Genomic DNA, 17,895 nt, shown 5'->3' with positions numbered 1-17,895 from the left:
CACCGCCGCTGTCCGTGGTGCTGAGCGCAGCCCCGAGAGCGCGGGGCTCCGCGTGGCGGCCAAGCATGCGCGTCCAGGTGGTAGGGAGCAGGGCAGTGGGGGCAGGGGAGATGGTGACCTGCCTTGCTGGGCTCAGGTCTTCATCCTGACCCTAGCTTTGCAGGTTTCATAAGGTCCTGGCCTGGTGTAGGCATGTGTTAGAAGGTACCCAGGACAGGACTTGAATGTATGTCAGTCTAGGTTCCCAGGTCTAACAGAGGTTCAACCCATTTGGGTAAATGTCGCTCCTTAAGGCCATGGCTTACTGTGATCGAAGGGGACCGGGTGAAGACAGTGCTCAGGCCATTTCCTCAGAGGACTTTCATCCTGCTGGTTAGGGCAAAACCTCAGCCTTGGGTTGCAACTCCAGAAGAATTGCCTCTCACCTTCTACACCCCAGAACAAGAGGGAAAGATTTTGAGTCTTAGGCCTAGAATTCTGGGACCACTTACCTTCTCCTCTTCATCTTCCTTGTCCTCAGCAAAGAAAAAACCTTCCAATGCCCCAGGCCCTAGGGGGCTGAGCTCACCTCCATCCAGTGCTGGTAGGCTAGGGGGCACTGCCACTGGTACCTGCTGAGCCAGACTCTCCACCTGAAATACCAGATCACCCAAAGATGGGCACTGATAAGAGAATGGTGAAGTAGCCCTGGGTTCCTGCAAGGAGGATGGCCAGGTCACTCTGTGTATGTGTAAATATGTGAACTGCTCCCCCTCACCAGCCGATCCTGAGCTGCCCTTAGGCCTGCCAGAGCCTGAGCCACAATGCTCTCTGCAAGGGTCCCTGTGACTGATAGCCGCATGTCCCTTCAGGGAGGAGAGAGTATGAGTTAGTTTGCTGGCTCTGCACAACCATGCACAGCCTTGCTCAGCCCAGGCCCACCCACACTACCTAAGTCTGGTGAAGGCATCTTGTAGTAGCTGCTCTGGGAGCAGCTCTGAGAGCCCCTTTGAGCCCACCAGGACCCCTTCTAGCTGCTCCCTCCAGCCGGGTCCCTGCAGCATCTGTCGGCAGAGGCTCCTTGTTGTGTCCAGTATGGCCCGAATGAAGTCCTGGACAAAGGTCAGTACAGTGAGGGTATGGTCCAGGTCTCTTGGTCTGAGGCTGTACCCACAGAAACCCCAACAACTCAGAGGATATAACAGTCAAGCCAATGGGATGGGGTCAAGTTTGCATATGGAGGTAGGGCTAGGGCAGCAGTACATCTCACCTGCATGTCCTGGTGGCAGATCTCACCCACCTGTCCCAGGAGGGCCTCCAGCTTCTGCCGCAGCTGCCATTGATAGCTTGGAGAGTTCCCAGCCTCACTGAGAATGGGGAGAATCTGAGGTCCAAGGAGGAAAAGGAATTTCAAGTTGACTTGTGACTAAGAGGAGAAAGGTCCTTATAAAGGGAGGGAGAGTGCTCACACTGAGAAAAAAGTTGGCATTTTGGATGGCATCCTCTGCCTGGTGCACAGCAGCTTCACCCTGGGGTCCAGCCCCACAGCCCAGCAACTCCATGTGCTCCTGCACCGACTGACACAGCTCATTCACCTCCTGAGAAGCATCAGGGATCAATCCCAGTTTAGTCCCCTCCTAGGCACCCAGACCCTACCTGCCTCCTTCCCTCCCAGGGTCTCTGACAGGGTGAGTGAGGCCCTGAAGCTGCATACCAAGCCAGCCACTTAGGAACCCTATTTGTTCAAGGAGGGAGAGCAGTATTTCTTTTTCTGGATCATTTTAGGGACTTGATACTTTCTAAGTGTCCAGAACAGAGAAGAAGCTTTTAGTCATTCTTTGTTTTAGAAATTGAGTCTATCCACCACCCACCTAGAAGAAGACAGAGGAGCACCTGAGTCTGTGTGTGTGTGTGTGTGTGTGTGTGTGTGTAAATGAAGCCATGGCACAGGGAGTGGGGAAGCAAAGGATAGTTGGTGTGTGGGTGAAGAGTGCACGTTTAAGAGCTGGTCCAGAGGCAGGACCAAGGGTAGGCTCTGATGACTCCAGAGTGTCCAGGAGGGACCTGAAAAAACATCCGAACTTTTGTTCAAAACATTTGGTGGTTGTGGACACCAGGAAAATGGGACTCCAAGGAGGAGAATGGGGTTTGTGGGAGATGATGAGATCCATTCAAAACATGTAGAGTGTGAAGCCTCCACAGGATGTCTAGATAAAGGTGTCTGGGCTCTGGAGCTTAGGAGAGAAGGGATTTGGGAATGGAGAGATGGGAACATCTTAAAAAGGCCAGGAAGCAGGAGATGACATCACAGATAGGGCTGTTGGGTTTGCCACACAGAGGTTAGTGGACAGAGGAGGAGAGCCCTGAGAATGGGAAGTCAGAGATGGGGTACAATCAGGAAAAGCGAGCTAGGGTTGTCATGTCCTATCTTTAACAGGAGAGCCTGTTTACATGCTTAAAGTAAGGCTGCTAGGGGTGTTACTGGGGAGAGCTATTTCTGGAGCAAATGGCTGTCTCTAGACCAAGGAGAGGAAATTGATCGGGACAGCAGGACTCAGCACCTTGGGCCCCGGAGAGTCATAGCTTCTGACTCATGAAGACTCCCTTGGTACTGTCAAGAGGCACTGACCTGCTCGGAGTGGTTTGAGTCCAAATTCAATGGCTGAAGGCAGGATGAGTGGCCAGAAGAGGCGGGATCCTCGCGGTTATTCCTCAAGAGACAGGCTTGGATCTAGGGGCAAGGGGTACTGAGAAACGGGGGAGGATGGCACCACTGTGCAAAGAATGTCAGGGGAGAAGGAGATCCCCACCTGATGGACTGCTCGCGCTGTCAGTTCTGGGCGGCTGCGCTGGGCCTGGGCCACATCGTTAAGTGGCAGAGGCATGTCCTTTAAACTGTGGTTCTGCTCCAGAGCCTGCGCCACGTCCAGCAGCCCCAGAGCCGATGTGTGGTTCCGATCCCAGATCACAGACCTAAACCAGGTCGGGCTTCAGTTGGGGGCAGAGCTCTGCAAGGCCCTGTCCAGCCCACTAGCTTTGTCCATTCATTTGGTCCACGAGTCTGCTCCTTCAGCCCCCCCCCTTCCTACCACTCCCTCCTCCCATATCGGTCCCACTCTTATGATAACACTGCCCACCTTGCAAGCGCAAAGACCTGAGTTCAATCTCTGGTACCCCCCAAAAACAAACAAAACACTGCCCACCGGAGCCTCGTGTTGACTCTCAGAGCCTTGGCCAGCATTTTGGCGCCCGTGTCCCCTATGGCGTTGCCACTGATGTCCAGTGCAGTCAGGCTAGGGTTGGCACCCAGTGCCCGGAGCAGGACACTGGCACCCAGCTTTAGCCTCGAATCAGCCACAGACAGAGACTGCAGGGGCTGGGGTTAAGAGAGAGCCATGACTGGAGTCAGGGTTTCAGCAAAGAAGGCAGGTCAGAGGGTCTGAGGAGGAAAAGCCAACCTAATCAAAGGGGTCTATTATCTGAGCACCCCACAAAGTACCATGAACTCACACAGTCGTCGTCTTGCATGAGCTGGACAATCCGGTGCAGGACATCATCCAGGGTCTCCCTGTCAACAGGGGCTTATGTTGGGAGAGGGGACAGGGTAGAGAGGTGCTGCTTGGGAGGCCTGGGTGAGATGGGGACTCACTTGCACCGGACATTGAAGTTTCTTCCAAGTGCTACATGTTTCAGCGACCGGCTCCTCCCAATGGCCAGCACCAGAGTCACCATGTCTGAGCCAAAGCCTGGGGGCAACTAGGGTCACGTTTAAGGCGAGACTGCTGCGACGGGGTGGGGATCAGGGAGTTGGCTGGACAACGGGGAGGATGGGTTTTGGGCATGACTTACCATTATCCTCCAGATCCAAGGAGCTCATGACACCTGCATCACACACTAAGTCTTGTATAACCTGGGCACCCGCAGAGCGCAGCTGGAGGTAGAAGGTGGGGTCCACTCAGGCCATAGTAGAGGAGGGGTAGGCATCCAGTAACCCCACTCCCAGTGTGTGGGAGCTCTGCATGTTCACTCTTAGGACAGGGTGCTCACCTCACAAGCACTGAGGTCCAGATGCAGGTCTCGGATGTGTGTGTTGAGTGCCAGGCCATCAAAAACAGCCCTGGGAGAGGGTGCCAAGTGGGTGGTGGGAGCTGGGAAAGGGGGCATCAGGGTACGAAGGAATACCAAAAAGGCAGGGCCAATATGAAGGGAGCCTGGGGCTTTTGAGAGTTGGAGTTGCAGGGTAAAGCCTCGGAGGCCGGGTCAGGGTGATTTCAGTGAAGGGGCATGGTGGGGCACAATGACACTGACCTGAGTGCTTCAGGTGGCAGTTTGCAGCCTGCCAGGCCCAGGTGACGTAAGGTCTCTGCATGGCTGAGGAAGAGCTGCAGTGAGGCAGGGGCAGCCCGGGACTTGCTAGGGTAGGGAGTGGGAGAATTGGACTTCAGACACAGGGAGGTGGCTCCTCACAGCCTTCCCCACCCGGGACCGGCACCCCTTACCAATGAGAGAAGACATTCCTGGAAGTGTCAAGGTAGGTGAGGCTGGAACAGCAGCCACTGGCCAGTGCTGTGAAGAGCTGTGGGAGGAAGGTGTTTGCTACCTGTGGGGAGGGGGCGCCAAACCATCCCTGCCCCCACCCTGCCCTCCAATCAACCCAGCTTGGGCTACTGAGCCCTGCTGATCATCCCCCCAGGAACACCCCTCACAGTGTCTAGGGCAGCGTCTGTGCCTGCGAGATTCAGGAACATCAAAACGTTAGGACGGCTCAGGAAAGTATAAAGGCCCTGGTAGGAGGTTGAGGGTGGGAGGGAGTCAGGTATTTCTATCTAGGGCTTCTGGACATCCCACTGCCTGCAGGAACACCAATGGAGTGAGGGCAGCCACTCACCCCATTGTCCTCTGAGGCCCCTAGCGCCCCAGGATTCCAAGAAAGGTCCAGATGGGTCAGTGCAGAGTCAAAGGTAGCATTGGTGGCTAGTGCCTGGCCCAGGGCCCTCATTCCTGGAGTGGGAAGATGGGGAGGCTCAGTAATCAGGTAGACCCCTTTACCCTCTCCCACCCCACTGTCTCCTGGCCCACCTCGAGGTGTCAACCCTGTCTGTGCTAGGTTGAGTCTCCTGAGGGCTCCTGGACGATGCTCTAAGTGTCTGCTGAGCGCCGCCATGCCTGGGGGTTGGGCAGCCCTGTGAGTTTCACATCCTCCAGCTTCCTGCCCATGGGCTTTTCCAGGCTTTTCCAGCCGTACCTCTGTCATCTAGCAGGTTCCCAGCCAAGCTGAGCTCTCGAAGCCCAGAGCTCGAATGTCCTGCCAGTGCCTGGGCCAGTCGTCGGACAAAGTCTCTGAGGACCAAAACCTCAGGCATGAGATTGACCCTGGATTCCCAAGTCCTCCCAGGCACTTAGCACCTATCCTGAGTTCCAACGCTCCCCTCCCCAGTCTCCTCACCCTCTCAGGCCACAGGTCTCCAGCACTAGCTCTTCTAGGTGGGATGACTGACCCATCATGTGCAGAATCTGTTCTGAAACCTCAAGGCTCTGAGACAAAAGGGTTATAGCTCAGTAGGGTACACCCTGGCTCCAATCTCCTGGCTCCTCCCTACCCTATAAGCTCACCAGCTTCATGTCCACGCAAGAGAGGCACCGGAACCACAGGTTGTAGGACAGGGCAGCCACACTCAAGGCCAGGTCCCTGGGTGGGGGGGTGGGGAGAAGGGCGGGGACAGGTCTAGGCCCAACACCCCCTCCATAGATAGGCTGAGGCCCAGGAATACGGGTCCTGGACTCCTTTCCCCCTTCCAATCCTCACAGGCCTCATACCGGCTGCCAAGGTGGCTGAAATCTCCTAGGCTGAACTGGCGGCATCCCTGATGATGGTAGACTGTGTCCACATCCTAGATGGAAACAAAGTAGCTACAACTGGCTTGAGGCCACAAAGGGCAAGGAGGGGGCAGCATATATGGGGGATCAGATGTCTCCAGAGCCCAGCAGAGAGGGCCCTACCCTCACCCACTGAATCTCTTCTCGGAAAGGGAAGCCATTGTAGTCACACAGAGCCTCATAGGTCTCCAAGAAGCCACCTGGGGAGGTACCAGGAGTATGACAAAGGGAAGAAAAGAAACAAAAAGAGATGGAGGAAGATCAGACCCAGGCTGGGTGGCACCTATGACCCATGTGGTTCTGTTCAGTTTGGAAACCCCTCAACTCCAAGGATCTGGGGCTGACTAGAAAGTCTATGTGGCCCTGCCTTGGTGCTTACCACAGGGGCTGCTGAGGGCTGTGGACTCTGAGGGGCTACTTCTCTCTAGCCGAGCCAGCATTGAGGCAGGTGTGGGCTTCCGGAATAGCTTCCTGGGGAGCAGGAAAAGGAGAAGGCAGAAGGGACTTGCAGTCCATGAGAGCCCATCAGAACATCTCCAGCTGTACTTCAGCACTCCAGCTCTAGCTCTTTGCCGTTGCCAGGCCTTACCCAAGGGCTGAACGAGGGAAGACCTTCTTGATGGCCGAAGCCACATGCTGGGCCAGCTGTTCTAGGGTGGCCACACCAGGAAATTCTAGGACCAGCTCAGGCAGGGACTCCAGCTCAAAGGTGACCTGAAGAAGAGGTTATGGGCCTCGGTTCCATGTGCGGGGCTAGGTATCCCATCCAGAACTGTGTAAGGGGTTAGGGCTGTCGGTAAAGACCGGGGGTGGGGGGGCACCAGATGTCTCACCTGAGGGGGTGTCTCCTGCAGTGCCATGGCCCTGACCTCTAGATAGCTGAAAGTGCAATCCACCTAGGGAGTGACTGGATCAGTTGGGACAAGCCCCAAGGGCCACCCTACTGGAAGCACAGTTGTCTTCTTTCTTGGGGAGTAATAGGAATTGAACCCAGGGCCTCTGTACTGAGGTATATCTCTAGATCCTTTTATTTTATATTTTAAGACAGGGTCTCACTAAGTCACTCAGTTACTGAGGCTGGGCTCGAACTTGTGACCCTCTTGTCTCAGCCTCCTATAATAGCCCTGAGATTACAGAAGTGTGTTACCATGCCCTGCTGGGTCCTCAGTCTTTTGTGCAGCCTGGACCCCAGAACCAGGCCTGCTAAGGCTTCCTTCTGTCTGCTGCCTGGATCCCAGTGCTGTTGAAAAGCCAGATCACACAAGGACAAGAGGACAACTGCAGATGGAAGCCCTTGTCAAGGAAGCTGCTGGAGGGAAAGTAGGGTAGGGCCAGGCCCTAGGACTCACCCTCAGTGGGATGCAAGTGTGTAGCAGGTAGGCCCTCCATCGCAGCAGCGCCTGGGTGAGACAGAGTCTGATATTTGGGCCGAGGCAAGAGGCTTTCTGCTGGGCCCCAGATGCCCTCCTGGGCTCTGCTTCTGCCCACCATACCAGGACGTGACTTCGCTCAGCACCTTCCTGGGGAAGCCAGGTTTTTAGGAGCAGTTCTGCCTCCTTTGGCCACAGGAACCTGGTGATCTCGCCTGTGGAAGGACAGCCTGCTGGATGACTTTTATCCTCCTATCAAGGCCACTGGTGCCCAACGCAGCCACAGGTGTCCACCGCCTGTGCCAGCCAGAAGGAAATGCGGTGGATCTGGGGACAACAGTCCCCAGGACAGGCATCAAGACGCTCTGGCCATTTTTCCGGGCGCTGGGTGAACCTCTGGCCGCGCTGCCTCGGCTCAGCCGAGTGGGCAGAAAGGGTCAGTGCTTACCTCGCAGCTCACAGGAGATGCCGTCGGGGATCTGGGCCATGGAACTGGGCCGGGCCGGCCGCGGCAGCCCAACAAGCTGGGGCAGGAAAGAACAGCAGGCTGGCGCCCACACAGGAAGCCTGGGGCCCTCAGGCCGCCCTGCAGCCACCTGCTCCTCCTGCAGCGGAAGGTACGCGTAGCTTCCTGCCAGCCGCCCCCGGCCCGGCCCCTCCCAGCGCGGGCCTTGCCCGCTGAGGGTTCGCCTGGGTTTGGAGTTGCAGGAGGGTGGCCGAGTCCCGTCGCGCAGGAACTTCGCATGAGTGCATGTGTGAGGACGTAAGGGGTAGTGTACCCGGGAGGGTCACGCGCGCGTGTACCTTGCCTCCTGCGGTTCCTCTGTCCCGCTTTCACCCCGTCCCGCAGTCCCTGCCGCAAACACCAGAGAGCGCTGCCCTCCATGGGATCCCGAAGCCCACTCTGGTGCAGCCCCTTCTCGGCCCAGGCTGGAGCACAGTAAGCGCCCAGGGTGAAGGAATTGGCTCCCCAAGGAGCACCTATCTTCCAACACCAGGAGCTGGTCCTGTTGCTTCTAGTTCAGGCTCGTTACTCCGTAGGGATTCAGTAAAATTCTGAAAGGGTGAGAAAGTCGCCAGATGGGTCCAGGCCCCTTCACTGTAGGAGAGGGACCTTTGCTTCATCAGGTTCACAGTGCGTCAGGGTTGGAAGGTGCAGTGTACCAGGGGCTCTTATGGAGCATTCTCGGGTAAAATCTGAAGCTCAAAGACTAGAGGGTCTTTTGAGTGGAGGGCTAGAGTCACCCATAAGTAAAAGCTAGGTACATAAGAGCTATCCTGTGTTTTGTTTTGTTTGTATCGAGGATCGGAACTCTGGACCTTGGGCTTGCAAAGCAGAAGGCGGCACCACTTAGCTAAATCCCTGGACCCGTGGTTGTTTTGGTGGTAGCACTGGGTATTAAACCCACGACCTGCCACTGAGCTGCATTCCCAGCCCTTTTTGGATACAGGATCTCACTAACTCACCCCAGCAGGGGTCAAACTCAATCCTCCTGTTTCCAGAACGCTGGAACTACTGGCATGGGCTTTATTTTATTTTGGTACCGGGCATTGAACCCGGGGCCGTTGTGCAATGAGCTACATGCCCAGCACATTTTATTCATTCACCTGAGACAAGGTCTCCCTAGCTATGTAGTCCAGGTTGGCCTCGAACTCATGGCAATCCTGCTTCAGCATTCTGAGTGCTGGATTACAGGCCTTATGCTAACACACCAGGCCTTGTGTGTGGGTTTTTGTTTTTGAGTGACTGACAAGGAAGCTAGTGTCTCCAGGACAGGGAGAGCCAGCAAAGTAGAGGGTGGAGCCTGCCAGACAAAATGCTGCTCTACAAAAGACTATGGGAATTTGATTTGAGGGCACAAAGGAATTACTTCCTTTCTTCCATTTCATTACAAAAAAAAAATGGGGGGGGGGGGGAGACAGGGTCTCACTATGTAGTTGAGACTGACCTGGAATTCACTATGTAGCTCAGGCTGGTCTCGAACTCACAGCAATCCTCCTGCCTCAGCCTCCCGAGTGCTGGGATTATAGGCATGTGCCACCACGCCCGGCTCATTATAAATGTTAAACTCTACTCAGGAGGTAAGGAGCAGCGCAGCCTTCTACCTTGCCCGCAGCTCGTGCAGACACATAGATCTGGAAAGTAGAAGAAACCATAGACTGGGCAGTGATCCTTTGGTTTTTCCCATCTGTAGCTGTTCCTCCCACAGACAGTGGGAAGATATCCCAAGACATCCAGAACCACCCATTCCTCACCCTCCCATAATCTGAGTCCCAGGTACTTAGGAGGGTGAGGCAGAAGGAGCACTTGAGTCCAGTGGTTCAGGGCCAGCCCGGGATTCTGTCTCTTATAAACAGGGCTGGGAGAGCAGTACACTGGTAGAGTTTATATAGAACACACAAAGCCCTGAGTTCAATCCCCAGGGACTCAGAAATAAAAATACCTACTTGCTGAGGTGCCCTGAAGGACTGGAAGCAGGTAAAAGTAGAAATTGAACAGTAGCAATTTGGAGGAAGCCTCCTCCACCTAAGAAACAGGCATAGGTGAGACAGCCAAAGGTTGTCGAGGACTTGGCTGGAGGATGCAGCAGTTACCACAGAGGTGAGAGGCCTTGCTGCCTACTATACTGAGAGTCCATACTTAGCCTAAACTCTTAAGACACGTGGAACCCTCAAACTGCTTTTAGGGGAACAGCTTAACAGGTCTCATACACAATATGGCACTAAAGGTGGGTTCTAAAGGTAGACTGCCTTTTTTTGGGTACCAGGGATCGAACTTAGGACCTTGTTTGCAAAGCAGACATGGTACCGTACTGAGCTATCCTCGGCCTGACTGCCTGAATTCTGATAATGAATAAATTATTTATTTAGCCTCTCTGACCTTGTTTTATGAGGCAGGGTCTCACTATGTAGGCACTACTTATGGTTGTGCACTATGTAGCCCAGAACTTCTGGTGATCCTCCTTCCTCAGCCTTCTGAGTGCTGGGATTACAGGCAGGCACCACCACACCTGGCTCTAATCCCACCCCCAATTCTGAGGATTGAACTCAGGACTCTGTGCATGCAAGGCAGACGTAGCACCACCGAGCTAAATCCCAGGTCTTCTAATGATTTTTTGCATTACCTGAGTGTTTCTCTAAGGATTCTATTTTGTTTGGTTTATCTTAAAAAAAAAAAAAAAAAAAACAGTAGAGAAAGAATATATAGTACTTAAATCCTTAAGTAAGATTGGATGTGATCACTATTAAGAGAAGTGGTTACCTGGATGTGGGGGCACATACCTGTAATCCCAGAACTCTGGTTGGCTGAGGCAGGATTACAAATTAAAGCCCAGTTTGGGCAATTTAGCAAGACCCTTTTTTTTAAAAAAGGCCTCAGGATTTAGATTGCTACAGTCACTGCAAAGGCCCTGGATTCAATCTCCAGTAACTCTCCCCTTCCCCCTCAAAGATCCTGACTAAAAGCAATGAGGGCTCACTCAGGTGTTTGCTGAACTGGGTAGCAGTGGACAGGGGTGATGCCAGCCCAGCTGTGGAAAGAGGGTTTTTAGTGCTGGGGATTAAACTCAGGGCCTCATACACGCTAGGCAAGTGCTCTACTACTGAACCACATGCCCCATTCCGAGATGTTTCTTTAGTACTAATACAGCTTAACACTGAGGAAGGGAGCTGCAGACAGGTTCACTGGCTACCCAGAGTTCTCTTGGGTGGAGGAATATTAGTGACAGCTAGCTCCTGCTACTGAAAATTTTGTATTTAGTGGAGTCACACAGGCCATATTACAGACTATGCAAGAGGATCCCTTTCAAATCTCAGATCATTAGAATGTCACTTCTCTTGTCCCCAGCCCAGCCAAAATGAAACCACTTTCAAACTTTCAAACAATTTCAACACATACCATCAGAAAACAAGCTATACTGAAGGTAATTTAGCTTCAGCGTTCTGCAGAGATTTGCTATTATAAATACAGCTAGTTTTAAATTATGGCCCATTGAAAACAATTCTGGTAGGGAGAAAATCATGAAATTCATGTTCTGCCAGGCTGAGGCCACTAATATGCAGTCCAAGGAGCTGACAGCCTGGCTTGGAGTCCCAAGACTTAGGAAGTACCGGGCCTGGCTAACCAGAGACCACAGAGCAGCTAAAGCTGCACGCATCTTGTCCGATGTCCCTAGAGCCACACATAGGCTCTTCTTGGTCCACAGCAGGCAAGAATGACATAAGAGGGAGTCTTCAGAGCACTTGTTAATCCGTTATGATTTATTAGCTGTACAGCAGTAGATCCTCCTCCCCAGCTTTCAACCCCATTACATATTTTATTACAGGTCTCATGTTGGCGTCCTAAAATAATGAAAAATATCACACAGTACAGCTAAGTACAAAATGCATCAACCTAGAGTCTGATAGCTAACTGATGGTTCTCTTAAAAGCAATACACAGAAGAAAGTGTTTGAAATCAGTAAGACTGAGGCGCTCTAAAAAACACATTTTAAACATGTGACAGTTCATGTGCAAGAATCACTTTTTAGTTGTTTTTCTTCACATTATTATTATTATTGTTTTGAAGATCCAGAGTTTCAATTACTGACCTAGTGAAATTTTCTGGCCCAGCTTGTCAGGGCTGCTGTGATCCACTCATAATCATCCTTCTGGCTTTAACAGAGGATTTATAAAACAACATTCAGCTACAAACAGAGCAAAGAAAATGTTGATGGGAAATCATAACTGAAAGTTAATTGTACAAGGTTCAAATGCTGGCTCCATGGGCTGGAAACCACGTCTTTCCACATGGGTGTCCATCACTAACAGGCAGTGGTCTGGGTGCTCTTCTGCTACATGATTGTGATCCAACTCCTTGTCAACATTTACACACCACCAAGTCCGTGGTAACTTAATTTGTAAGTAATTAAAATGCTGGGTTTTCTTACACTGCACTTCTTTTCAACCTCTTAATTAATGGAAAAGATTAAAATGTAAAAAAAGTTATTTACAAGCTTGACCATACCAGAAACTTTGCCAAGAAAGAGGCAAAGTTTCAGGACAGAAACCGATCGTAGCATGCCATACTACTGGTGTGCAGCTGACTCCGAGCAAAGGGAGTCAGGGAAAAGCAAAAGCAAAAAACAGGTTAAAAGTCTAAGTCCTTCCCAAGTCTGCATTTACAATTAAAAACTCTCTTGGGAAGAAGACCATAGAACTCTGGGAAACCCGTGGCCATTCTGGAGTGGTTTACTAAATCAAGAGAGAGGGCTCAATGTCTTTGTTTCCATCTAAGAAAACTAGTTCGGCATGAACACTGTCCTCAGCACTTCAAAGTAAACCCTCAGGTACTCAGGAACATTCCATGATTTGCTACCATCAAACAGCAAGTTCTAGTTAAATCACATTTTTCTAACATCATCCTTGAAGTTTTCTTTCTCAGTATGTTTTGTAAAATGGTGTAAAATGCTTTTCCCAGAGCCAAAAGAAGAAAGAAAGGAGAAAAATTAAGATTTGGGCCGTTTAAACACAGCCCAAAGCAGTCCTGGAGACGAGCAAGCCCCGTCATCACCGGTCCATCATGCTGAGGATCATCTCGGGTGTGAGGTCCCCATTGGGGGCATCTGTGGTGGCTGTCTGGGCCTCCTCTTCCTCCCCCTCCACAGGCTCAGCGTCTGGCTCTTTTTTGACTTCAACTATAATGTTCTCAATTGCACCTGTATTCTGGTCTTCAACCTGAATGATGGCTGTTGCTGGCAAAGAAGAGCATGAACAAAAACAAATGGCACATTAAAGCCCCTAGGGATCACAAAGGTCCTTTCAAACAGTGAATGGGATGGCAGCAACATAGGAAAGCCTTAGTAGTGGCAGAAAAAGTCAATTAGACAAAACAAAACCCTAAGGATCTAAAATGTGGCCATACATAAAACTCCAATATTCTAGAAAGTGTCAAAGAACAAAATGCTGACATTCATCTTCATATATCTCTCAAATTACATATTCAAATCTTTTGTGGATTTCATAAATTTAGGCATTACAATAGTGTGAAAGGCAGGCAAAAACAAACAAACAAACAAAACAAAACCAAAACAATCACCCTAAGCAAAAACAGGACATAGCATGTGAATAAGAATATTTCACTGAGTACATGATGTCAGTTGATGTTTTTATTCTACAGCTCTTCCATAACCAGGTCCCATCACTTAATTTGTTCACTCAAGGGTGTGTGTGTAGGTGAAATGAGAGATTGGTTCTAGGATCTAGTAAACACAGAGTTCAGGGAGAATATTAAAGAAGAGATTCCGAGCTGGGGATTTAGCTCAGTGGTTCCGCTGCCTGCCTTGTAAGCATAAGGTCCCAAGTTCAATCCCCAGTACCAAAAAAACAAAACAAAACAAAAAACAAAAGAGAGAGAGATTCAACTCTGCATTTATTTTCTTGTGTAGTACTGGGGATTAAGGCCAGGGCCTCTGCACCAAATTATATCCCCAGCCCTTTTTTTATTAAGTGGCCCAGGCTGGGGATGAACTTGTGATTCTCATGCCTCAGGTCCCAGAGTGCTGGATTAAAGGCATACACCACCACACCTGGCCAAAACTCTGCATACCTTAAAAAAGGGTGGGGGTGAGTTAGTTCCCAGATTTGGAGGACAGATGAGCAACACATTATAGAACCGGCCATTTCCCAGGGATCCTCTCATAGATTAGGAGGCTAACACTTGAATCCCCCAGGACTCAATTTCTTTAGAGGGGCAGGTTTAGTATTCAAACTGCTTTATATTTCCATCTTTTAAATTTGGTTCTTGGCCGGGTATAGTGTCACATACATGCTTGTAGTCCCAGCACTTAGGAGGCTAAGGCAGGAAGATCACCATGAGTTTCAGGCCAGCCTGGGATTTATAGTCAATTCAAAGCCAGCGTGAACTGCAGAGCAAGACCCTGTCTCAAAAAAACAACAGAGCTGGCTCTTTCACTCTATCAATTCTGCTAGCTGACTATGACTCTGGTTGTTTTGCAAAGCCCTCCCACATTAATAGGACCCTTCTTGTATAACTTTTCTACTCTGGACTTTTTTTCTTTGAAAATGTAGCAGGCCTTTAGAGACTTCTCAGATGTTCTTTAGTTATGACTTCTAAAAAAATCACTTCCTGAGTGTTTGTTCCCAAATGACCTTAACTTGTTCTCATGGCTTAGTTCCCATCTTCCCAAGAACACAGACCCGTCTGGCTTCCTCACATGCTGGTAGAACATGCAGCAAAGCGAAGAGAGAAAAGCAACTTACGCTGGTTTTGTTTGGGCTGGTTGGTTCTGCCGGGCGGTCGTCCTCTCCGCTTTTTGGCAGGTGGTGGGGCTGGGGTCACGGGCTGAGGCTCTGGTTCAGGTTCAATTTCTACTGCAGGCTCCTCCTCATCCTCATTATCATCCAGATCTGGCTCAGCATTTTCTTCTCAAGGAATAAGGAAGTGCAGGTGGTGGAATAAGAGGTGGAAAAAAAAGAAAAGAAATAACATGTGCTGTGAAGCCTCATGTGTTTATTTCCTTTATTAAGAAAACCCACTTTAAAAATGATTTTGCTGGAAGTTTTTGCTATTGAAATTAATGTAATGAACTGGTATTGTGGTAGAATTATCAAAGCAACTTAAATACTCCATTATTTACATTTTCTGTGACAGAAGGTTATTTGCCTTTTAATTTCAGACCTCAGAATATTCAGTTTCAAATTCTAAGGAGCAACTCTATCTTGTATTACTTACACTGAATAACAAAATCACAAAATAGTATTTAAAGACTGAGATACAGCAACTGAGATTTCTGACAGAGACAGCACATCTGTGTATACACAGAGCAAACATACACCTTAGGAGAAAAGACAAAAATTTTGATGATCTCTGAGGTCCTATTTATTAGGATAAGTGTCAAGAGTCCTTTTGGGATGATCACTGATTTTTTCCTCTTTTTGTATCTGGGATCAAATTCAGGACCTTGCGCTTATGTGGCAGGTGTGGCACCACTGAGCTAAATCCTTGGCCCTGATTTTTCTTTTTTAAGAGCAAGTTTTTGGACTTAACTCCTTGCTGCACCAGACTCAGTAGGCCATTATTAAACCTTCATCCCCTTACCTTTTCCCTAATGCCTTAACTGTCCTTGTTAAAATGGACTGTATAAAAAGAGGAGGAACTGCTACAGAGAGAATACTGAAAAGGAGCAAGAAAGTTGGCTTTGGTGCTCAGATCTTTAGCTGAGTGTGTGACCTGGACACACAAAGACATCAACCCTCTGTTTCCTTAGGTCATCTCCACAGCATGCCCAACCTACCCTAATAGTGATGAGGAAAAGGATAAAGACATGCAATTATGCCCAGTAACTTACTCTACTACAAACACAGCTTGTATTTATATTGTATGCCATGATACTAAAAATCTCCCTTATTCTGCTACTTCATTAATTAAAATGTGCAGCCCCCATTTTATTGGAAAGGTGAGAAGCCAAGTGCTTTCTAAAGCATAACTAAACCACAGAAGGTAGAATTCAAGATTCTACCTTCAGTTTGGGAGTGTTATGGTGACCACACCCACAGACAGCCAAAGCACTCATTACTCTTTGCCCATTAGTATGGCACAAAATGTACACTGCCTGCATTCCTCCAAAAAGGCACAAGTTATCAATGTAACTCATTTTCTCTGGAACAAAATGTTTAAATTTAGAGAATTGTTGGTAATGCCTCATCTTCAGGACAAAATGCCTCATTTCTCAAGTGACAAATCTTTACGTGAAGATGTGGATAACTCACTGGTAGGTGGCAGTGTGTCAAGAACAAGCTGTTTCCCTACTGAACTTATTGAAGCCCCCTCTTGCCTAAGTTGGCCCAATGCCCAGAAAACTAAACAAATTCGGTCAAAATTGGGAGAAAGAGCACATCAAGGCTAATAAGCTTTATTGGTTTGGAGAGATTCTGGCAAAAAGTCTTGAAAATAGCAATAGAATCCGCTAGCCAATCTCTACAGTTGGACAACAGGCAGAACTTCTGGGACTGGACAATGGATGGAGACCAGACTGATTTCCATGTTGTAGGGGCATAAAGACATACTAGGTATAAGGTCCCAAACCAAACTCCATGCTCGGTGAATCAGCAGTGCACAAGAAAAAGGAAGAACTGTAGAAATCTATTAGGAACCATCAATAACCTTTAGCCAAAAGATGCTCCTGGAAATGTTCAGTTAGGTATTAAAGCTGGTATTGTGGGAGATAAACCAGATGAAAACAAGGCAACACCAGGGAAAAGGAGGGCACAGGACAGAGTCTGGCAGCAGAAGACTCTGTAACAAAGAGCAACCACAAGTGTCCCTAAGCCTAAGCTTATTGGGATAACCAGTAATGGGGTCTTCTAATAACCTTGATGTCTCCCAACAGTTTCCTGAAATAATTTCTTAGCTAAACAAAGAGATTACACAAAGACTTGCAGTAGTAGAGTGCTTTTATAAAAATTAAGTAAACATATTTTAAAGGAGGCATGCACTCAAAACTTACTGAAGAAAATACTGCTGGGACGGGGATTTAGCTCAGTGGGTCTGCCGCTTCAAGCGCAAGGACCTGAGTGTGATCCCCGGTACCAAAAAAAAAAAAAAAAAAAAAAAAAAAAAGAGGAAAGAAAATACTTCTTAAAATCAATTTCCAATAAAAACAGTAGCAGTGGGTGTATATAAATATGTTTGTAATTCTTGTACTCTGGGAAGCTGAGCCAGGAAGATTGCAAATTTGAGCCTTAGCCTGGATAAGTCAATGAGTCCATCTTAGAAATAAAAAATTTTAAGTAGGGGCCAGGATTTAGCTCTGTGGTTCCACCAATTGCCTCGCAAGCACAAAGTCCTCAGTTCAATCCCCAGTATCTCCCTCCAAAAAATAAATTAAAAATTTAAAAAGGGTCAGGGATGTAGCTCATTGGCACCATGCCTGCCTTGCAAGTGCAAGGCACTGAGTTCGATTCCCAGTACTGCAAAAATAAATTTTAAAAAAGATTTTTTTTAAAGGAGGGCTGGGCATGATAGTAATCCCAGCCCTTGAGAGGATGGGGCAGGAGTATCGCTATAAGTTCGAGGCTGGGATACACAGTTAGTTCATGGTGAACCACACGAGACCCCATCTCAAACAAAAACAAAAATAAAGGGACTGGGAAGGGGAGAGTATGATGGCACATGCCTATAGTAATACCATCACTCAGGAGGCTGAGGCAGGAAGATAGCCAAGAGTTTGAGGTCAGCCAGAGCTAAATAGTGAGTTCAAAGCAGCCTGAACTACACAGGGAGACTCTGTTTCAAAGAAACCAAACCAAACCAAAATAGGGATGGGGATGGAGCTCAGTGCAAAGGCCCTATGTTTAATGCCCAGCACTGCCAAAACAAACCAGAAACAAAAACCTGGCAACAAAGGGATAGAGCAGTTGCTTAGCATATACAAGGTCCTTACTTCAATCCCTTTTATAAAAAGAAAAGTAACTAAAAACCGTATGATTACTAAGATTAATGTTTTCCAGAAAAAGTTACAAAAATGAAAGCCCTGTTAAAATAAATTAGCTGGGATGAGGTGGCACATGCCTATAATCCTAGCTATTCAGAAGGCTAAGGCAGGGCTGGGGATTTAGCTGCTGCCTGCCTCACAAACACAAGGTGCCAAGTTCAATCTCTGATACCAAA

General features: G+C 49.1%; 2 protein-coding genes across 8 annotated transcripts in view; both read right to left on the bottom strand.

Annotated features, from left to right (window-relative positions):
• Positions 1–8,282, bottom strand: part of Carmil2 (capping protein regulator and myosin 1 linker 2) — a 12,767-nt gene extending 4,485 nt beyond the window's left edge. Inside the window, exons 1-29 of the mRNA XM_033757901.1 lie at positions 7,675–8,282; positions 7,350–7,441; positions 7,206–7,256; positions 6,690–6,752; positions 6,446–6,570; positions 6,236–6,327; positions 5,986–6,056; positions 5,797–5,870; positions 5,593–5,668; positions 5,426–5,514; positions 5,225–5,319; positions 5,059–5,145; positions 4,868–4,980; positions 4,686–4,763; positions 4,479–4,555; positions 4,288–4,392; positions 4,027–4,096; positions 3,829–3,910; positions 3,629–3,725; positions 3,490–3,547; positions 3,183–3,355; positions 2,790–2,952; positions 2,609–2,710; positions 1,449–1,577; positions 1,250–1,363; positions 931–1,091; positions 758–845; positions 492–632; positions 296–369 (exon numbers count right to left, since the gene is read on the bottom strand). Of these exons, the coding sequence (XP_033613792.1) occupies positions 296–369; positions 492–632; positions 758–845; positions 931–1,091; positions 1,250–1,363; positions 1,449–1,577; positions 2,609–2,710; positions 2,790–2,952; positions 3,183–3,355; positions 3,490–3,547; positions 3,629–3,725; positions 3,829–3,910; positions 4,027–4,096; positions 4,288–4,392; positions 4,479–4,555; positions 4,686–4,763; positions 4,868–4,980; positions 5,059–5,145; positions 5,225–5,319; positions 5,426–5,514; positions 5,593–5,668; positions 5,797–5,870; positions 5,986–6,056; positions 6,236–6,327; positions 6,446–6,570; positions 6,690–6,752; positions 7,206–7,256; positions 7,350–7,441; positions 7,675–7,714 (2,780 nt within the window). The 5' untranslated portion in view covers positions 7,715–8,282. The remainder of the gene's footprint in view (positions 1–295; positions 370–491; positions 633–757; positions 846–930; positions 1,092–1,249; positions 1,364–1,448; positions 1,578–2,608; positions 2,711–2,789; positions 2,953–3,182; positions 3,356–3,489; positions 3,548–3,628; positions 3,726–3,828; positions 3,911–4,026; positions 4,097–4,287; positions 4,393–4,478; positions 4,556–4,685; positions 4,764–4,867; positions 4,981–5,058; positions 5,146–5,224; positions 5,320–5,425; positions 5,515–5,592; positions 5,669–5,796; positions 5,871–5,985; positions 6,057–6,235; positions 6,328–6,445; positions 6,571–6,689; positions 6,753–7,205; positions 7,257–7,349; positions 7,442–7,674) is intronic.
• A 950-nt stretch (positions 8,283–9,232) lies between these two features.
• Positions 9,233–17,895, bottom strand: part of Ctcf (CCCTC-binding factor) — a 49,945-nt gene continuing 41,282 nt past the window's right edge. For 3 of the 7 annotated variants that reach the window (XM_010612242.1, XM_010612243.2, XM_010612245.1), the window contains exons 10-11: positions 14,487–14,651; positions 11,459–12,958 (exon numbers count right to left, since the gene is read on the bottom strand). In XM_010612242.1, the coding sequence (XP_010610544.1) occupies positions 12,774–12,958; positions 14,487–14,651 (350 nt within the window). In that variant the 3' untranslated portion in view covers positions 11,459–12,773. Of the gene's footprint in view, positions 9,363–11,458; positions 12,959–14,486; positions 14,652–17,895 lie in introns of those variants that run through there. The other 4 variants (XM_010612248.3, XM_010612247.1, XM_010612246.1 and 1 more) reach the window with 4 other exon arrangements.

This window comes from Fukomys damarensis, unplaced genomic scaffold (assembly GCF_012274545.1).
Source record: "Fukomys damarensis isolate Sample0158 unplaced genomic scaffold, DMR_v1.0_HiC HiC_scaffold_32, whole genome shotgun sequence".
Classification (NCBI taxonomy): Eukaryota; Metazoa; Chordata; class Mammalia; order Rodentia; family Bathyergidae; genus Fukomys; species Fukomys damarensis.
Note: the sequence above shows the minus strand (reverse complement) of the source record. Positions and strands in the feature narration are given on the sequence as shown.